Source organism: Balaenoptera physalus, assembly GCF_965194825.1.
Source record: "Balaenoptera physalus genome assembly, chromosome: 5".
Classification (NCBI taxonomy): Eukaryota; Metazoa; Chordata; class Mammalia; order Artiodactyla; family Balaenopteridae; genus Balaenoptera; species Balaenoptera physalus.
The window spans coordinates 107,535,694-107,555,952 of NC_138884.1; the positions used below are offsets into that span (position 1 = coordinate 107,535,694).

A 20,259-nucleotide genomic window follows, 5' to 3' on the forward strand; every position below is an offset into this window, starting at 1 on the left:
CGTATTTAAAATTCTGTTTAAAGTAATTTTTAAATGTATATAGGCTTGTTTCCCATATGTTTTTATATTTATTTAAACACTTTAAAAAAATCAGAAAATGATGGCTATTTTCCTTATTGAAATAAAATACATTCATTATAGTACCATGCAGTTTACAGTGTGTTTTTAGGGCCACTTTATTTGATCAGCTCAGTAGTATATATTGAGTCGTGTGTGGCCCAGAGGAAGGAGCATAAAGCTGTTGAACCTGTTTATTAATTTGTACACAGTCATGCCACTTGCCTCACATGGTGGTTATAGAATTAAGAAGTAATATATATGAAAATTCTTTGTAAACAGTAAGGGATTATATAAACTAGTGTAGCTATTCATTAAGCACCGTGGGAGAATTCAAGGGTGACGAAGACTTTATCCCTACCCTCAAAGAACTCACAAACAAGAGAATTTAGAATACATGATTCTTAATCAAGGTACGTATTGGAAAGTGCTGTAATAGAGGTGCAGAAAGATGCTCTTTGGAAATATGGAGGAGAAAGGCACAAATTCTATCTTAGATGTTACTTTAGATAATGATTATTAAAAGATGATGAAAATAGTAAAAAAAAAAAAAAATTAATAAGATAGTCTTCTACTTCATAAAACTGAACCTGTAGGAATTTTTTATTTAGAAGTTGCCCACTTATAGTAAGCTGGTCTGGCAAAAGAACTAAACTTGTGGAAAGTAAGGAATATAAATACAAAGATTATTGTTTTAGCAGCAAGTTTATTTTTATGAAATGAAGGTGCAAAACACCTTGGTATAGTTTTAAATGTTTGGAAGGTGTCATATAAGGAAGAGGTCTATTCCAGTTAGATTTGGTGATTTGCTTATCCTGTGGCAGGCACTTTCTGGGCATGAGGTTAATAATGAACAAAATGGAAAAAAAAAAAATCCTTGGCTTTGTTTAGCTTAAAATTTGGAGGGGGAGGCAGGCAGTAAACACAGGCAAAATATATACTGTATTAGATAGTGTTAAGTGCTGTGGAGAAAAATAAAGGAAAAACGTGCCAGGAAGAGAGGTAAGAAGTTACCATTTTCAATAGATTGAGTAGTTAAGGTCCCTTGAGAAATTTGAGCAAAGACCTCAAGGAGTTAAGGTCTTTACTCAGATGTCACCTTAGGGAAGACTTGATTTATCCATTCTAAAAAATCAATTCATAATACCTGTGTTGAGTTTTAAAGGCTTTATCAAATTTAATGTGTTTATCTCAGCACTTAAAGATAGAGAAAGAGACGGCTGTTGTTTTCTTTCATATTGATAGGGAAAGGTTAAGGTTATAGTGATGGAGCCTTTCTAAGGTCATATATCTGTTTAGCTGTTTAGTGTATCTAAGAGTAAACTTTGGATCTGTCATCTATGTTAGTGCTTTTTCAGCTTAGCTGTCTTTACTAGTCTTGTAGAGAAGTTATTATTCTTCATAGGACGTTTAGTTTTCTTTTTTTTAGGATTTCACAGTAAACAGTACACATTTAGATAGAGCCACAGAAACAAAAGAATCATTTGGAAATAAAATTGTAGTAGAATAAATAGGGTTCACTAAAAGTCACTTTTACCCCTATATTTCACATAAACGTCTAACTAAAGGAGGAATTTAGAATAATATCTGTAAACATGGAAACAGTCAAAAATTCAGAATTATTGTTTCTATTTATATTCCTTTTGTCAGCTACACTCAGTTTTGTTTTAAATGAGACTTCCTCAGCTTATCCTGTTAAACTGTTTTATGTTTGGAGACATTTGAGTTAGGTCTTCAGGTAAGCAAAAAAGCAATAGGATCCTGAGAAAGGTGATAAAATTATTAGTTCATTCTTTTTGGTGTAGTGTGTTTTTTTTTCCTTATATCAGATTGGAGTTTGTAGGGTTTTTGTTTTTTTGTTTTTTTTTACTTGTTACAGTAGTGCATCCTGTTGTACACATCTAAACTCTGCAGAAGTTATTAAGCAGAAAACAAAAGCCATGCTCATTTTTAATTTCTTAAAAATTCTAAGGTACTTTTCTTTGCTTGATTCATTATGACTAGCCTAACTTAATTGTTTCAAATCTCTTCTAGCTCTGTGTCCCTTTTATTGATATTTATGTAAAATAATGACTGACACTTTTTATTATTTTTATTATGGTTCATTTTCTTCTTGATATCCTATATTCTCTTGAAGAACTTATACTATTCTTCAAGTAGTAAAAGTTTTTTCCAAAATTTTTTCAGTGCCTGAAACTGGAATTATTTTTATCTTCCCTCTGCTAATTAGCTTGAGAAGAAAATTACCTTCAACCTTGAAGCATGTTAAAAAATTCTTCCTTTCATTCCCATTTAAACCTTTTTTTCTTTTCTTTTGTCTCTTTTTAGTTGACGTCAGACCTGTTAAATATTAAGTCCTGGCAAATGAGAACTTGTCCATTTAATTTGCTTTGCATATATAGGGGAGTTTAAAAGGAGAGCAAAAAGTATTTCATATTTAATGATTTGGTGATTCCTTGAGTAGCCTAATCATAATTAGTGTATCAAGTTCTTAGACTTTTGAATTCATTTTACAGAAGAGTCTGCAGAGGAATCGATTGCCATCAGTATTGCACAAATGGAAAAACGTTTACTCCATGGCTTAATTCATAATGTTCTACCGTATGTTGGTACTTCTGTAAAAACTTTAGTATTAGCGTACAGCTGTGCAGTTTCCAGCAAAATGGTATGTATAAATTAGCACTAGTTTGGGTATTAAAAAGTAGCAATGATCTACATTTTATTTGCTTATTCCTGAGTTTAATTAAAAAAAAATAACAGTTTACCCATGAGTGTACCTTCCATGGGTAGGCATACACTGCTAATTTTCATCTTTTTTCATTTCAGTTCTCATAGTAATCTTTGTACATAGATATCATTGTCTATACATTATAGAAAAGGAAACATAGACTGAGAGGTTAAACAGTTTATTTAGTTTCACAGATGTTAAGTGATCAAGCCCAGTTTTACGTGATTCTTTATAATGTGTAAGGCATGGTAAGATGGGCAGGTGAAATTAAATCACGGTTTTATAAAAGACTATCTTGTGATATCCTACATTAGAATCTCCTTGGGTATTCCTTAAGAATGTAAATTTCCTGGGTCTAATCTTAGAATTACTAAAATAGATTTTCTGGGGTTTCATCACAATATATATTTGTAAGGCAGAATTGAAGTGATTTTTACATGCAGAAAAGTGTGAGAACCACTGGAAATATTACACTAAAAGTTATGTCTCTAACCTAACTAAATTCTGCAGATCTTCACAGTGACTTTTTTTTCCCTCTTAGGTTAGGCAGATTTTAGAGCTTTGTCCTAACTTGGAGCATTTGGATCTTACCCAAACTGACATTTCAGATTCTGCATTTGACAGGTTAGTTATTTTTGAATATATAAATTTAATGATTTCTTAACTGTGAATCAGTAGAATTGTTCTGTAGTTTTTCACATACATAATTGCAGTTTAATCATAGTCTTACTTTCTACTATCAGATTTTGGTCATGTTGTGGTAATAGCACCCTCCAATTCTTCGCTCTTGTCCTTAGGTCCCAGCTGATTCAAAACTTATATATGTGTCGTCTTTATAATCTTGTACTGTGTCTAGGCTTTTGAGCCTTGCTGTGTAACCATGTAGCTTGGTACTGTGTTTTAAAGAAGTTTTCATTTTCAGTTGGGCTCCCAGTACCATTCGGCAAAGCTCCCTCTTCATAGTTATTCTAAAATTCTAAGACTTTCTTCACGCTACCCTCAGGTTTTATTTCCTTGGATGCTGCTACTTTCCTTCTTATTCTACCTCGCCCTGCTGTTTCCCACCCTAGCATTTATACCAGCACCTCTTTTCCTATTTCAGAGGGAGAAATGTATTCTTCTCTGGCTAAGGCTAATTCTCTACCAATTCCTAGAGCTTGTTCTTCTGGATCTTTCTCCTCTAATTATTAGTTTCTTTCTTTCATGTGTGTACAGCCTTTCCTCTATTGGTTATTTTCAGGATGAAAAACAGTCTCTCCCTTCCATACCCTTCTCCTTTCCTATTCTTCTTTTGGGTTAGCAATACTCTTAGTTCCTAATTACTCTTATTGTCTTTTCATATTCCTAGCATTTAAAGTAGTGGCTAACAACAGATATTCAGTAAATGATTGATTATATTAGATTTAAAATCTTTCTTGTAGTTTCCGTTTACTTACGTATAATCAAATGCTTTTGAACAATTTAACAATATCCACTAATAGTCTTGTTACCTCTTAATTATAGTTGGTCTTGGCTTGGTTGCTGCCAGAGTCTTCGGCATCTTGATCTATCTGGATGTGAAAAAATCACAGATGTGGCTCTAGAGAAGATTTCTAGAGCTCTTGGAATTTTGACGTCTCATCAGAGTGGCCTTTTGAAAACTTCAACAAGCAAAATTACTTCGACTACCTGGAAAAATAAAGACATTACCATGCAGTCCACCAAGCAGTATGCTTGTTTGCACGATATAACTAACAAGGGCATCGGAGAAGAAATAGATAATGAACACCCCTGGACTAAACCTATTTCTTCTGAAAATTTCACTTCTCCTTATGTGTGGATGTTAGATGCTGAAGATTTGGCTGATATTGAAGATGCTGTAGAATGGAGACATAGAAATGTTGAAAGTCTGTGTGTAATGGAAACAGCATCCAACTTTAGTTGTTCCTCCTCCGGTTGTTACAGTAAGGATATTGTTGGACTAAGGACTAGTGTCTGTTGGCAGCAGCATTGTGCTTCTCCAGCCTTCACGTATTGTGGTCATGCATTTTGTTGTACAGGAACGGCTTTAAGAACTATGTCAGCACTCCCAGAGTCTTCTGCATTGTGTAGAAAAGCATCAAGGACTAGATTGCTTAGGGGAACAGACTTAATTTACTCTGGGAGTGAAAAAACTGATCAAGAGACTGGGCGTGTACTTCTGTTTCTCAGTCTGTCCGGATGTTATCAGATCACAGACCATGGTCTCAGGTAAGTAATCTGCTGCAGAGTATTAGGAAATGGACATGTTCTCATTCTCAAATGGAGTGGAAAATTTTGAATCTAAGTCATTCCTTTCAGCTGACTTATTTAACCGAAAGAGTTAACCACTTCAAAGAGTTGTCCTACTTCAAAATTTTGGAACGATACAACTTCAGCATGAAGTTTCAGTCAGTTCAATTCCTTTGTAATGTGGAAGACCATAAATTTAAAAGTTTAATAAATACTTACAACATAATAAATACATGCAACACATTTTCTAAGGTGCTTTAGTGGATGTAAAGATGAATAAGATACAGTTTTTACCCTCTAGGACTTGTAACAGAGAAGAAAATATGTATACTATATTCTGTGTATTAGTTGTGTACCTCCTTTAAGGGATGTTGAATTAAAGATTCTATGGGGATCAAAGGAGAGAGAGAGAGACTTCTCATCCAGTTGCAGCAAATGATCAGAAAATGTTATGAAGAGGGACTTTCCTGGTGGTCCAGTGGTTAAGACTTCGCCTTCTGATGCAGGGGGTGTGGGTTCGATCTCTGGTCGGGGAGCTAAGATCCCACATGCCTCGTAGCCAAAAAAACCTAAATGTAAAACAGTAGCAATATTGTAACAAATTCAATAAAGACTTTAAAAATGGTCCACATCAAAAAAAAAATTTTAAATCTTTAAAAAAAAAAAGATAAAATAAAATGTAATGAAGAGGTGGCCCTTAATTGAACCTTGAAGATAGACGAAGGATTTTGATAGGTGGCAGAGGGAGAAGAGACCATTCCAAGCAGTAGGGATCATTTGAGCCCACAGTAAAGCACTGTTTAACTGTTGTTAGGGTGTTTTGTTGTTATGGTTGTTCTCAGCGTTAATAATTGTTTGATTATCTGTGACATGAGCCTTCAGAAATTGATTTTATGTTTTCTCTTTTACCTTGTAATAGACTTGAATTTTACTAGGGCTCCTTAATAATGGAGTGTCAGGCATGTTAAACAATGAAAATTCCTCCAGCATAAAGCCTATTACCCCTCTTGTCTTTTAAGTATGATCTTTAGCAGATTTAATTGAACTCAGTGGGGATGTTCAGAGGAGTATTCCCGTTTGGTTGTAGAGAAGGATGTGTATTGGGGAATAGTGGGAAATAAGGCTATGACAGAGTTTGAATTCAGGGAAGAATTCATTTGGGGAATGGGGAACACAGGAACTATCTTAATTGATATTATTTGGACTGGTAGCTTGTCAAAAAAGCTCAATCTGAGTGCAGCTCAGATTTTTAAAAGTGTAACTCCTTTTAATCAGATTATCTTGAAGGAGTCTTTCTTAATCATTTAAATATTTATTGAGCATCTATTGTGTGACTTGCCCTCTTCTAACTGCTAGGGATTCAGAATAAATGAGACAAATTTCCTGCTTTCATAGAGTTTATAATCTAATGGTAGAAATAAGACAACAAAGATGTAATATCAGACTGAATGTTCTGAAGAAAAGTGAAATATGTTTATGGGATAGAGAATACAGAGAATGCTCCTTCACATTTGATGGACAGGAAAGGCCTTGAAAAGAAGCAGTTTTTTGAGTAGAGATTGGGATGAAGTTAGAGAGTGAATTTTGTGTGCATTTCCTGGGAGAGAAGCTAAGGAAATAGAAACTACAAATTTGATTTTTAGAAACAGCTTTCTTTTTTGCATTTATTCTGCTGGTTTAAAAAGTATTTCAGTTAACTTAATAAGTTCAGCTGGTGTTCAGGTTTGAGAACAAATACAACTTGTGCAAGCATTCACCTCAACTTGGGGGAACAGAGTTGCTAGTTGGGAGTATTCTGTGTATCCTTCTGTAATAGTCATTATGTTTTATTCAGGGATGGGTAGCATGAATTTTGGCAAGTTGGTTATGGGGCTTGTTAAAAGAGCATTCACTGTAAAAATGTAGGTTGAAAATCAAAGTTTTAAACTAGATTGAAGCCGTAGGGAACATATAGTATAGTGTGTAGTCTTCATGCAGCATTATCTGGTTTTCATAGGAATGAAATAAAATAAATTTTGGCTGTCATTGAGTAGAAGTAGCCTGTTTAAATTTTAAGCCTTCTTTGGCCCCCTCACATTGCCATTATTGTTTCGGTACAAACTATTCCTTTTCTCCTTGAATCCAAGGCAACTGCTCTTGAGTCTTTTGCAGATAGCATGTATAGTTGGGTCTTGCAGTCAAACAGTCTGTCATTTAATCTTTCGGTTTCACAATATGCATTTAATGTAATTACTGATATGGTTAAATTTATGCCTACCATCTTACTGTTTTCCCCCTGTTTCTCTTTTCTTTATTCTTGTTTTGTCTTTTCCTGAGTTGTTTTGGATTTATTAAGTATGGGTTGGCCAAAAATTTCCTTTGGTTTTTAAATAAAAATAAAATACATTTTTCATTTTCACCAAGAACGTTACGGAACAACATATTCACTGTTTTGTTCCACTACCTGACATTTTTGAGGCAACTTCATAATTCCATCTTCCCAAAACTTTTTATCTTTTTGAGCAAAGAACTGTTCCAGGTGCCTTTTACAGTCTTCCAGGGAATTGAAATTTTTTCCACTGAGAGAATTTTGTAAAGACCGAACGAAATAAATGGAAATCCGAAGGTGCAGTGTCTGGTGAATACAGCAGATGAATCAGAACTTCCCAGCCAAGCTGTAACAGTTTTTGCTTGGTCATCAAAGAAACATGCGGTCTTGCGTTACCCTGATGGAAGATTATGCGTTTTCTGTTGACTAATTCCGGACGCTTTTCGTCGAGTGCTGCTTTCAGTTGGTTTAATTTGAAGCAGTACTTGTTAGAATTAATCTTTTGGTTTCTGGAAGGAGCTCATGGTAGAGGACTCTGTTCCAGTCCCACCATATACACATCACTTTTGGGTGAAGACCGTCCTTTGTTGTGGTTGGTGGCAGTTCATTTTGCTTGCCCCACGATCTCTTCCGTTCCACATTATTGTACAGTATCCACTTTTCATTGCCTCTCACAATTTGTTTCAAAAATGGAACGTTTTTGTTACGTTTCAGTAGAGAATTGCATGCGGAAATACAGTCAAGAAGGTTTTTTTCACTTATGTGGAACCCAAACATCAAAGCGATTAACATAACCAAGCTGGTGCAAATGATTTTCAATACTTGATTTGGATATTTTGAGTATGTTGGCTATCTCCTGCATGGTATAACGTTGATTGTTCTCAGTGAACGTCTTCATTTGATCACTGTCAACCTCAACTGGTCTACCTGACTGTGGAGCATCATCCAGCAAGAAATTGCAGCACGAAACTTCGCAAACCACTTACACTTTCGATCAGTCACAGCACCATCTCCATACACTGCACAATCTTCTTTTCGTGTTTCAGTTGCGTTTTCACTTTCTTGAAATAAGAAAGCATAATATGTTGAAAATGTTGCTTTTTCTTCCATCTTCAATTTGAAAGTGGCTACACAAAAATTCACTAATTTTGATAAGTTTTTTTAAAATGCATGCTGATATGACAGCTGTCACAAGACAATCTAACAAAATTGTTTCAAATGAACTTAAATACAACTAAGCCCTACTAAAGCCATCTTACGGAAAAAACGAACAAACTCTTTGGCCAACCCAGTACTTTTTAGTATCTGTTTTATCTCTACTCTTGATTGGTATATCATTTATTTAGTGTTTGCTTTAGGGTTTGTATGTACCTTGTAAATAAAATTGTGGTAAAATATACAAACAATAATAAAGGTTACCATATTAACGATTTTTAAAAAAATTTTATTTTTCTAAACAGCAGGTTCGTATTAGTTATCCATTTTATATGTATTAGTGTATATGTGTCAATCCTAATCTCCCAGTTCATCCCACCACCACCCCACCCCTGCCACTTTCCCCCCTTGGTGTCCATGTTTGTTCTCTACATGTGTGTCTCTATTTCTGCCCTGCAAACTGGTTCATCTGTACCATTTTTCTAGGTTCCACATATATGCATTAATGTATGATATTTGTTTTTCTCTTTCTGACTTACTTCACTCTGTATGACAGTCTCTAGATCCATCCACGTCTCTACAAATGACTCAATTTCATTCCTTTTTATGGCTGAGTAATATTCCGTTGTATATATATACCACATTTTCTTTATCCATTCATCTGTCGATGGGCATTTAGGTTGCTTCCATGTCCTGGCTATTGTAAATAGTACTGCAATGAACACTGTGGTACATGACTCTTTCTGAATTATGGTTTTCTCTGGGTATACACCCAGTAGTGGGATTGCTGGGTCGTATGGTACTTCTATTTTTAGTTTTTTAAGGAACCTCCATACTGTTCTCCATAGTGGCTGTATCAATTTACATTCCCACCAACAGTGCAAGAGGGTTCCCTTTTCTCCACACCCTCTCCAGCATTTGTTGTTTGTAGATTTTCTGATGATGCCCATTCTAACTGGTGTGAGGTGATACCTCATTGTAGTTTAGATTTGCGTTTCTCTAATAATTAGTGGTGTTGAGCAGCTTTTCATGTGCTTCTTAGCCATCTGTATGTCTTCTTTGGAGAAAGGTCTGTTTAGGTCTTCTGCCCATTTTCTGATTGGGTTGTTAGTTTTTTTAATATTGAGCTGCATGAGCTGTTTATATATTTTGGAGATTAATCCTTTGTCCGTTGATTAATTTGCCAATATTTTCTCCCATTCTGAGGGTTGCCTTTTCGTCTTGTTTGTAGTTTGCTTTGCAAAAGCTTTTAAGTTTCATTAGATCCCATTTGTTTATTTTTGTTTTTATTTCTACTCTAGGAGGTGGATCAAAAAAGATCTTGCTGTGATTTATGTCAAAGTGTGTTCTTCCTATGTTTTCCCCTAAGAGTTTTATAGTGTCTGGTCTTAGATTTTGGTCTTTAATCCATTTTGAGTTTATTTTTGTGCATGTTTTTAGGGAGTGTTCTAATTTCATACTTTTACATGTAGCTGTCCAGTTTTCCCAGCACCACTTATTGAAGAGACTTGTCTTTTCTCCATTGTATATTCTTGCCACCTTTGTCATAGATTAGTTGACCATAGGTGCGTGGGTTTATCTCTGGGCTTTCTATCCTGTTCCATTGATCTGTATTTCTGGTTTTGTGCCAGTACCATATTGTCTTGATTACTGTAGCTTTGTAGTATAGTCTTAAGTCAGGGAGTCTGATTCCTCTAGCTCCGTTTTTTTCCCTCAAGACTGCTTTGGCTATTCAGGGTCTTTTGTGTCTCCATACAGATTTAAAAATTTTTTGTTGTAGTTCCATAAAAAATGCCATTGGTAATTTGATAGGGATTGCGTTGAATCTGTAGATTGCTTTGGGTAGTATAGTCATTTTCACAATATTGATTCTTCCAATCCAAGAACATGGTATATCTCTCCATCTGTTGGTATGATCTTTAATTTCTTTCATCAGTGTCTTATAGTTTTCTGCATACAGGTCTTTTGTCTCCCTAGGTAGGTTTATTCCTAGGTATTTTATTCTTTTTGTTGCAGTGGTAAATGGGAGTGTTGCCTTAATTTCTCTTTCTCTTTTCATCATTAGTGTATAGGAATGCAAGAGATTCCTGTGCATTAATTTTGTATCCTGCAACTTTACCATATTCCTTGATTAGCTCTAGTAGTTTTCTGGTGGCGTCTTTAGGATTCTCTATGTATAGTATCGTGTCATCTGCAAACAGTGACAGTTTTACTTCTTGTTTTCCAATTTGTATTCCTTTTATTTATTTTTCTTCTCTGATTGCCGTGGCTAGGACTTCCAAAGTTATGTTGACTAATACTGGTGAGAGTGGACATCCTGGTCTTGTTCCTGATCTTAGAGGAAGTGCTTTCAATTTTTCACCATTGAGAACAATGTTTGCTATGGGTTTGTCGTATATGGCCTTTATTATGTTGAGGTAAGTTCCCTCTATGCCAACTTTCTGGAGAATTTTTATCATAAATGGGTGTTGAATTTTGTCAGAAACTTTTTCTGCATCTATTGAGATGATCGTATGCTTTTTCTTCTTCAATTTGTTAATATGGTGTGTCACATGGATTGACTTGAGTATATTGAAGAATCCTTGCATCCCTGGGATAAATCCCACTTGATCATGGTGTATGATCCTTTTAATGTGTTGTTGGATTCTGTTTGCTAGTATTTTGTTGAGGATTTTTGCATTTATAGTCATCAGTGATCTTTTTCTGTAATTTTCTTTTTTTGTTGTATCTTTGTCTGGTTTTGATATCAGGGTGATGATGGCCTCGTAGAATGAGTTTGGGAGTGTTCCTTCCTTTGCAATTTTTTGGAAGAGTTTGAGAAGGATGGGTGTTAGCTCTTCTCTACATGTTTGATAGAATTCACTTGTGAAGCCATCTGGTCCTGGACTTTTGTTTGTTGGAAGATTTTTAATCACAGTTTCAATTTCATTACTTGTGATTGGTCTGTTCACATTTTCTATTTCTTCCTGGTTCAGTCTTGGAAGGTTATACCTTCCTAAGAATTTGTCCATTTCTTACAGGTTGTCCATTTTATTGGCATAGAGTTGCTTGTAGTAGTCTCTTAGGATGCTTTGTATTTCTGTGGTGTCTGTTGTAACTTTTCCTTTTTCATTTCTAACTTTATTGATTTGTGTCCTCTCCCTCTTTTTCTTGATGAGTCTGGCTAATGGTTTATCAATATTGTTTATCTTCTCAAAGAACCAGCTATTAGTTTTATTGATCTTTGCTATTGTTTTCTTTGTTTCTATTTCATTTATTTCTGCTCTGATGTCTGTGATTTCTTTCCTTCTACTAACTTTGGGTTTTGTTTGTTCTTCTTTCTCTAGTTCCTTTAGGTGTAAGGTTAGATTGTTTATTTGAGATTTTCCTTGTTTCTTGCGGTAGGCTTGTATTGCTATAAACTTCCCTCTTAGAACTGCTTTTGCTGCATCCCATAGGTTTTGGATCATCATGTTTTCATTGTAATTTGTCTCTAGGCATTTTTTGATTTCCTCTTTCATTTCTTCAGTGATTTCTTGGTTATTTAAATAATGTATTGTTTAGCCTCCATGTGTTTTGTGTTTTTTACGTTTTTTTCCCTGTAATGATTTCTAATCTCATACTGTTGTGGTCAGAAAAGATGCTTGATATGATTTCAGTTTTCTTAACTTTACTGAGGCTTGATTTGTGACCCATGATGTGATCTATCCTGTAGAATGTTCCATGTGCACTTGAGAAGAAAGTGTAATCTGCTCTTTTCAGATGGAATGTCATACAAATATCAATTAAATCTATCTGGTCTATTGTGTCATTTAAAGGTTGTGTTTCCTTATTAATTTTCCGTCTGGGTGATGTGTCCATTGGTGTAAGTGAGGTGTTAAAGTCCCTCACTATTATTGTGTTACTGTTGATTTCTTCTTTTATAGCTGTTAACTTTGCCTTATGTATTTTGGTGCTCCTATGTTGGGTGCATATATATTTATAATTGGTATATCTTCTTCTTGGATTGATCCCTTGATCATTATGTAGTGTCCTTCCTTGTTTCTTGTAACATTCTTTATTTTAAAGTCTATTTTATCTGATATGAGTATTGCTACTCCGGCTTTCTTTTGATTTCCATTTTCATGGAATATCTTTTTCCAACCCCTCACTTTCAGTCTGTATGTGTCCCTAGGTCTAAAGTGGGTCTCTTGTAGACAGCATATATATGGGTATTGTTTTTGTATCCATTCAGCAAGCCTGTGACTTTTGGTTGCAGCATTTAATCCATTCACGTTTAAGGTAATTATATGTATGTTCGATATGTATGTTCCTACTACCACTTTCTTAATTGTTTTGGGTTTGTTTTTGTAGGTCCCTTTCTTCTCTTGTGTTTCCCACTTACAGAAGTTCCTTTAGCATTTGTTGTAGAGCTGGTTTGGTGGTGCTGAATTCTCTTAGCTTTTGCTTGTCTGTGAAAGTTCTGATTTCTCCATCGAATCTGGATGAGATTCTTGCTGGGTAGAGTAATCTTGGTTGTAGGTTCTTCCCTTTCATCACTTTAAATATGTCATGCCACTTCCTTCTGGAATGTAGAGTTTCTGCTGAGAAATCAGCTGTTAACCTTATGGGAGTTCCATTGTATGTTATTTTTAGTTTTTCCCTTGCTGCTTTCAGTAATGTTTCTTTGTCTTTAATTTTTGCCAATTTGTTTACTATGTGTTTCGTTGTGTTTCTCCTTGGGTTTATCCTGCCTGGGAGTCTCTGTGCTTCCTGGACTTGGGTGGCTAGTTCCTTCCCCATGTTAGGGAAGTTTTCTACTGTAATCTCTTCAAATATTTTTTCGGGTCCTTTCTCTCTCTCTTCTCCTTCTGGGACCCCTATAATGTGAATGTTTTTGCGTTTAATGTTGTCCCAGTGGTCTCTTAGGCTGTCTTCATTTCTTTTCATTCCTTTTCTTTAGTCTGTTCCGTGGCAGTGAATTCCACCATTCTGTCTTCCAGGTCACTTATCAGTTCTTCTGCCTCAGTTATTCTGGTATTGCTTCCTTCTAGTTTATTTTTCTTTTCAGTTATTGTATTGTTCATCTCTGTTTGTTTGTTTTTTAATTTTTCTAGGTCTTTGTTAAACATTTCTTGCATCCTCTCGATCTTTGCCTCCATTCTTTTTCTGAGGTCCTGGATCATCTTGACTATCATTATTCTGAATTCTTTTTCCGGAAGGTTACCTATGTACATTTCATTTAGTTGTTTTTCTGGAGTTTTATCTTGTTTCTTCGTCTGTTACATAGCCCTCTGCCCTTTCATCTTGTCTGTCTTTCTGTGAATGTGGTTTTTGTTCCACAGGCTGCAGGTTTGTAGTTCTTCTTGCTTCTGCTGTCTGCCCTCTGGTGGATGAGGGTATCTTAGAGGGTTTTGCCAGTTCTCTGATGGGAGGGACTGGTGGTGGGTAGAGCTGGCTGTTGATGTGGTGGGCAGAGCTCCGTAAAACTTTAATCCGGTTGTTTCCTGATGGGTGGGGCTGGGTTCCCTCCCTGTTGGTTGTTTGGCCTGAGGCGACCCAACAGTGGAGCCTACCCGGGCTCTTTGGTGGGTCTGAAGGTGGACTCTGGGAGGGCTCATGCCAAGGAGTACTTCCCAGAACTTCTGCTGCCAGTGTCCTTGTCCTCACGATGAGACACAGCCACCCCCCGCCTCTGCAGGAGACCCTCCAACACTAGCAGGTAGGTCTAGTTCAGTCTCCTATGGGGTCACTGCTCCTTCCCCTGGGTCCCGATACGCACACTATTTTGTGTGTGCCCTCCAAGAGTGGAGTCTCTTTCCCCCTGTGCTGTTGAAGTCCTGCAATCAAATCCCGCTAGCCTTCAAAGTCTGGTTCTCTGGGAATTCCTCCTCCTGTTGCTGGACCCCGAGGTTGGGAAGCCTGACGTGGGGCTCAGAACCTTCACTCCAGTGAGTGGACTTCTGTGGTATAAGTGTTCTCCAGTTTGTGAGTCACCCACCCAGCAGTTATGGGATTTGATTTTATTGTGATTGCACCCCTCCTACCGTCTCATTGTGGCTTCCCCTTTGTCTTTGGATGTGGGGTATCTTTTTTGGTGAGTTCCAGTGTCTTCCTGTCGATGATTTTCAGCAGTTAGTTGTGATTCCGGTGCTCTCGCAAGGGGGAGGGAGAGCACGTCCTTCTACTCCACCATCTTGAACCAATCCTCCCATTTTAATGATTTTTAAGTGTACAACTCAGTGGCACTCTGAGTTCACAATGTTGTGTAACATTCAAACATTTCCAAAACTTTTTCAGCACTTACAACAGAAAGTGTAACTATCAAGCAATAACTCCTTACTTTTCCAACTGTCCCAGGCTCCCTACTGTTTTACTTTCTGTCTCTATGTATTTGCATCATTTATACAACATAGATACATCATGTAATTGGAAACATACAATACTTGTTCTCTGTGTCTGGCTTATTTCACTTAGCATAATGTATTCAAGGTTCATTCATGTTGTAGAATATATCAGAACTTCATTCCTTATAATAGCTGAATAATATTCTGTATTTATATACCACATTTTGTTTATCCATTTGTCATTGATATCATCATTGATGGGCACTGGGATTTCTCTCCCTTTTAGCTGTTGTGAATAATGCTGCTGTGAATATTGGTATACAAGTATTTGAGTCCTTGTTGTCATTTTTTCTTTAATTTCTATAGCAGTGTTTTGCAGTTTTCAGTGTACAAGTCTTTTGCCTTGTTAATACTTAAGTATTTCAATCTTTTTGATGCTATTTTAAATGGAATTTTCTTAATTTCTTTTTCAGATTGTTCATTGCTAGCATATAGAAATATAACTGATTTTTAAAAAATTAATTTATGTATTTTTGGCTGTGTTGGGTCTTCATTGCTGCACGTGGGCTTTGTCTAGTTGTGGAGAGCAGAGGCTACTCTTTGTTGCATTGCGTGGGCTTCTCATTGTAGTGGCATTTCTTGTTGCGGAGCATGGGCTTCAGTAGTTGCGGCGCACAGGCTTAGTTGCTCTGCAGCATGTGGGATCTTCCCAGACCAGGGCTTGAACCCGTGTCCCCTGCTTTGACAGGCAGATTCTTAACCACTGCACCACCAGGGAAGCCCCTAACTGATCTTTGAATGTGGATTTTGTATCCTGCTACTCTTCCACATTTGTTTTTTAGCTCTTAAGACAGTTTTTTATGGTGTGAATTCTTTAGAGTTTTCTACGTATAAGATCATGTCATCTACAAACAGATTATTTTACTTCTCCCTTTCCAACTTAGATGCCTTAAAATAATTTTTTTTTCTGGTCTGATTGGTTTGGCTAGAATTTCCAGTACTGTATTAAATGGAAGCATCCATAGTGGGCATCCTTATCTTGTTTCTAACTTTAGGGGAAGAGCTTTCAGTCTTTCATCATTGACTGTGTTAGCTGTGTGTTTTCCATATATGGCTTTTATTATGTTGAGGAAGTTCTCTTCTAGTCCTAGTTTACTGAGTATTTTTATCATAAAAGTGTATTTGATTTTGTTACATGCTCTTTCTGCATCAGTTGAGATGATCATGTATGTTTTTCTCCTTCATTCTGTTAGTGTGGTATGTTAAATTGATTGAGAACCACCCTTGCATCCCTGGGATAAAACTCGCTTGGTCATGGTGTGTAATCTGTTTAATATGCTCCTGTATTCAGTTTGCTCGTGTTTGTTGTGGATTTTTGCGTCTATATTTGTAAGGGACATTTGGCCTGTAGTTTTCTTTTCTTGTGCCTTTGTCTAGCTTTGGTATCAGGGTAATAATACTGGCCTCATAGAATGAGTAGGAAGTCTTCCTCCTCTTCAGTGTTTTTTAAGAGTTTGAGAAGGATTGTTAATTCTCCCCTAAATGTTTAGTGGAATTCACCAGTGAGGCATCTGATTTTGATTCCTTAGTTGGGAAGCTTTGATTACTAATTTAGTCTCCTTACTTGTTGTAGGTCTATTCTGATTTTCTTTTTTTTTTTTTTTTTTCCCTTGAGTCAGTTTTGTTACTTTTTGTGTTTCTAGGGGAGTTGTCCACTTCATCTAGGTTTTACAATTTGTTGACATACAGTTGTTCATGGTACTATTTTATAATCCTTTCTATTTCTGTAAGATCGGTAGTAATGTCCTAACTTTAATTTCTTATATTTATTTATTTATTTTTGGCTGTGTTGGGTCTTCGTTGCTGCGCATGGGCTTTCTCTAGAGTAGAGAAGTGTAGCAGGGACTACTCTTTGTTGCAATGCGCAGGCTTCTCATTGCAGTGGCTTCTCTTGTTGCGGAGCATGGGCTGTAGGCGTGCGGGCTTCAGTAGTTGTGGCTCGCGGGCTTTAGAGTGCAGGCTCAGTAGTCATGGCGCACGGGCCTAGTTGCTCCATGGCATATGGAATCTTCCTGGACCAGGGCTCGAACCCGTGTCCCCTGCATTGGCAGGTGGATTCTTAATCACTGTGCCACCAGGGAAGTCCCCTAATGTTAATTTCTTACATTGGTAATTTGAGTCCTCTTTTTTTCTTAGTTATACTAACTAAATGTCAATTTTTAATGATCTTTTCAAAGAAACAAAGTTATACCTTCTATGAGTTCAACCTTTTAAAATTTATTAAGCCTTTTTTTGTGGCCAAACATGGTCTGAGTATTCCATGTGCACTTGAGAAGAATGTGTATTCTGCTGTTTTTAACCGGAATGTTCTCTATATGTTTGGTAGGACTAATCTGTTAATAGTGTAGTTCAAGTTCTCTATTTCCCTCTTGATCTTCTGTCCACTTGTTCTATCCATTATTGAAATTGGGGTATTGTATTTCTGACTATTTTTGTAGGACTTTTTATTTTTCCCTTTAGTTCTATCAATTTTGTATCATATATTTTGGGGCTCTGTTGTTAAGTGTGTATATGTTCTCAGTTCTTTTTAATCTTTGTGGAGTGTACCTTTTACCAGTATATAATATCCTAATACCCTTTGCCTTTTGTAAAGTTTTAAAAATTTAAAGTCGTTTTTGTTTTGCAGTTGTTATAGCCACTCTTGTTCTGTTTTTGTTACCTTGTTATTTTGGCCTCACTGTGTGGCATGCAGAATCTTAGTTCCTTGACTAGGGATTGAACCCGTGTCCCCTGCAGTGGAAGCATGGAGTCTTAACCACTTGACTGCCAGGGAACTCCCCCCTTTTGGTTACTTTTTGCTTGGAGTATCTTTTCCCATGCTTTTACTTTTAACTACTTTGCGTTTTTGCATCTAAAGTGAGGCTCTAATAAAGAGTATGTAGATGGATCATGTTTTTAAAATTCTGAAGTTTAAAAATTTTTAATATAGTCTGTTAATCTCTGCCTTTCAGAAGGAGAATTTGATGGATTCATTTTTAAAGTAATTACTGATAAAGGAGACTTTACTTATACCATTTATCTATTTCTTTTCCTTATGTTTTACATGCTTTTGTTCCTCATTTTCTCAGTGACTTCCTCTTTTTATGTTTTGTTTTGTTGTAATATACCATTTGATTCCCTTTTTCTCCATTTTCTTTGTTTTTTAAAGTTATTTTTTTAGTTGTTACTTTAGGGATACAATTAACATCTTGAACTTAAAACAACCTAGTTTGACAACCAGCTTAGTTTCAATCATGTACAAATACTCTACTCTTGACATCTCTGTCTCATCTCCTTTATATTGTTATTGGTACAGGTTACACCTTTATACATTGTGTCCCTTTTAAGGTAGATTTATAATTACTGTTTTATGCTTTTGTGTATGCATTTTTAACTAATTGCTTTCTACCTTCAAACAGTATTATACCACTTCACATAGAATGTAAGAATCTTAAAACAGTAATCGCCTGTTCCCCTCCCCATTCTTTGTGCTGTTTTTGTTATATATTTTATTTCTATATATGTTTTAAACCCCATAATACATTGTTAATATTTTTTCTTTAAACAATTGTCTTTTTTTTTTTTTTTTGGCCACGAGGCATGTGGGATCTTAATTCCCTGACCAGGGATCGAACCCACACCCCCTGCATTAGAAGGTGAGGTCTTAACCACTGGACTACCAGGGAAGTCCCAAACAATTGTCTTTTAGAAAAAATTAACAAAGAAATCTTATTTCACCTTTTTTGACATTCTTCATTCTTTTGTACAGTTTCATGTTTCCATTTGGTATTGTTTTTCTTTTGCTTGCAGAGTTCTCTGTAGTTTTTTGTACTATAAGTCTTTTGTCAGTAAACTCTCAGCTCTTGTCTGAAAAACTCTTTATTTCACCTTTATTTTAGAAACATTTTCACTGTGTATAGAATTCTAAGTTGGTAGTTTTGTTTTAGCACTTTTAAGATGTTACATTGTCTTTCAGCTTGCATCATTTATGAGAATTGTATTAAATTTTTATCTTTGTTCTTCCACATATTATGTGTGTTTTTTCTTTAGCTGCTTTAAAATTTTATTTCTGTTTTTAATGCAGTTTGCATATGGTATGCCTTGGTGTGGTTATCTTCACTGTTATCTTGCTCGGGGTTTATTGAGATTCTTGGATATGTTATTCCTAGCTTTCATAAAATTGAAAAACAAAATTCAGCCATTATTTCCTCAAATACTTTTTCTCTCCTCCCTATTCTCTTACCCCTGCTTCTTGCTGGGACTTCCATGTATGTCAGACTTCTTGATACTGTACTATATGTCACTTTAGTGTAATAGTTCCCTGGGCTGTCATGACAAAGTACCACAAGCTAAGTAATTAGAATGATAGAAATTTATTCTCTTAGGTTCTGGAGATTAGAGTTCTATAATCAAGGTGTTGGCCAAACCATGTTCCCTCTGAAACCTTTAAGGGAGCATCCTTTCTTAACTCTTAAAACCTCTCATAGACCCAGGTGTTGCTTGGCTTGTGGCACTATAACCCCAGTCTCTGCCTCAGTCTTCATATGGCCATCTCCTTTTTGTGTCTGTATATCTATGCGTCTTCACGTGGCATTATCCGTGTGTGTGTGTGTGTGTATGTGTGTGTCTAAATATCCCTCTTCTTATGAGGACATCAGTCATATTGGATCAAGTCCCACCCTAATGACCTGATCTTAACTTAATTAAATCTGCAAAGACCGTATTTCCAACTAAAGTCACATTTATGATACTGAGGGTTAAGACTTCAACATATCTTTTTTTGATGGGGGAGGGAGGGGACACAATTCAACCCATAACACCAGGGCTTTTTTTTTCCTTACTGTTTTTGTTCTTTTTTCTCCTGGTGCTTCATTTTGGTTAATCTGGTTGTTCTTCAAGTCCACTAATTTTTGCAATGTCTAATCACTGCTAATCTCTTTCAGTGTATTTTTTATTTCAGATATTGTATTTTTCACCTCTAGAAGTTTCATTTGGTACACTCGTGATCCTCCCTGATATATACATATACACACACATATAAGCACATCAATAATGTATGTAAATATATTAAAACATACAAAAATACTAATATATAGACATGTTTTTTGTTTCAGTATGTTCGTATTTTCTTTTAAATCCTTGAGCATATTTAAAATATAAAATCTGTTTTAAAGTCATTATCTACTAATTTCATCATCTTTATCATTTATTGGTCTGTTTCTAGTGATTTTTTTTTTTCTGATTCTTTGAGTGTTTAGTAGTTTTTGATTGGATACCAGGTAATGTGAATTATACATTGTTGAATTCTGGATTTTGTTCTAGTCTTTTAAAGATTACTACTTTGAATCACTCCCTGGTCTGTATTATTTCTATAACTTGTATATATTTCTAAAACTTTTTTTCTTATTGCATGCATT

The 20,259-nt window shown here is 35.9% G+C and overlaps 1 protein-coding gene across 2 annotated transcripts in view; it reads left to right on the forward strand.

Annotated features, from left to right (window-relative positions):
- The window catches only part of FBXL5 (F-box and leucine rich repeat protein 5), a 51,842-nt gene that overhangs the window by 18,594 nt on the left and 12,989 nt on the right, over positions 1 to 20,259 (forward strand). For both annotated transcript variants that reach the window (XM_082461991.1, XM_082461990.1), the window contains exons 7-9: positions 2,574 to 2,722; positions 3,327 to 3,409; positions 4,289 to 5,014. In XM_082461991.1, coding sequence (XP_082318117.1) covers positions 2,574 to 2,722; positions 3,327 to 3,409; positions 4,289 to 5,014 — 958 coding nt within the window. The remainder of the gene's footprint in view (positions 1 to 2,573; positions 2,723 to 3,326; positions 3,410 to 4,288; positions 5,015 to 20,259) is intronic.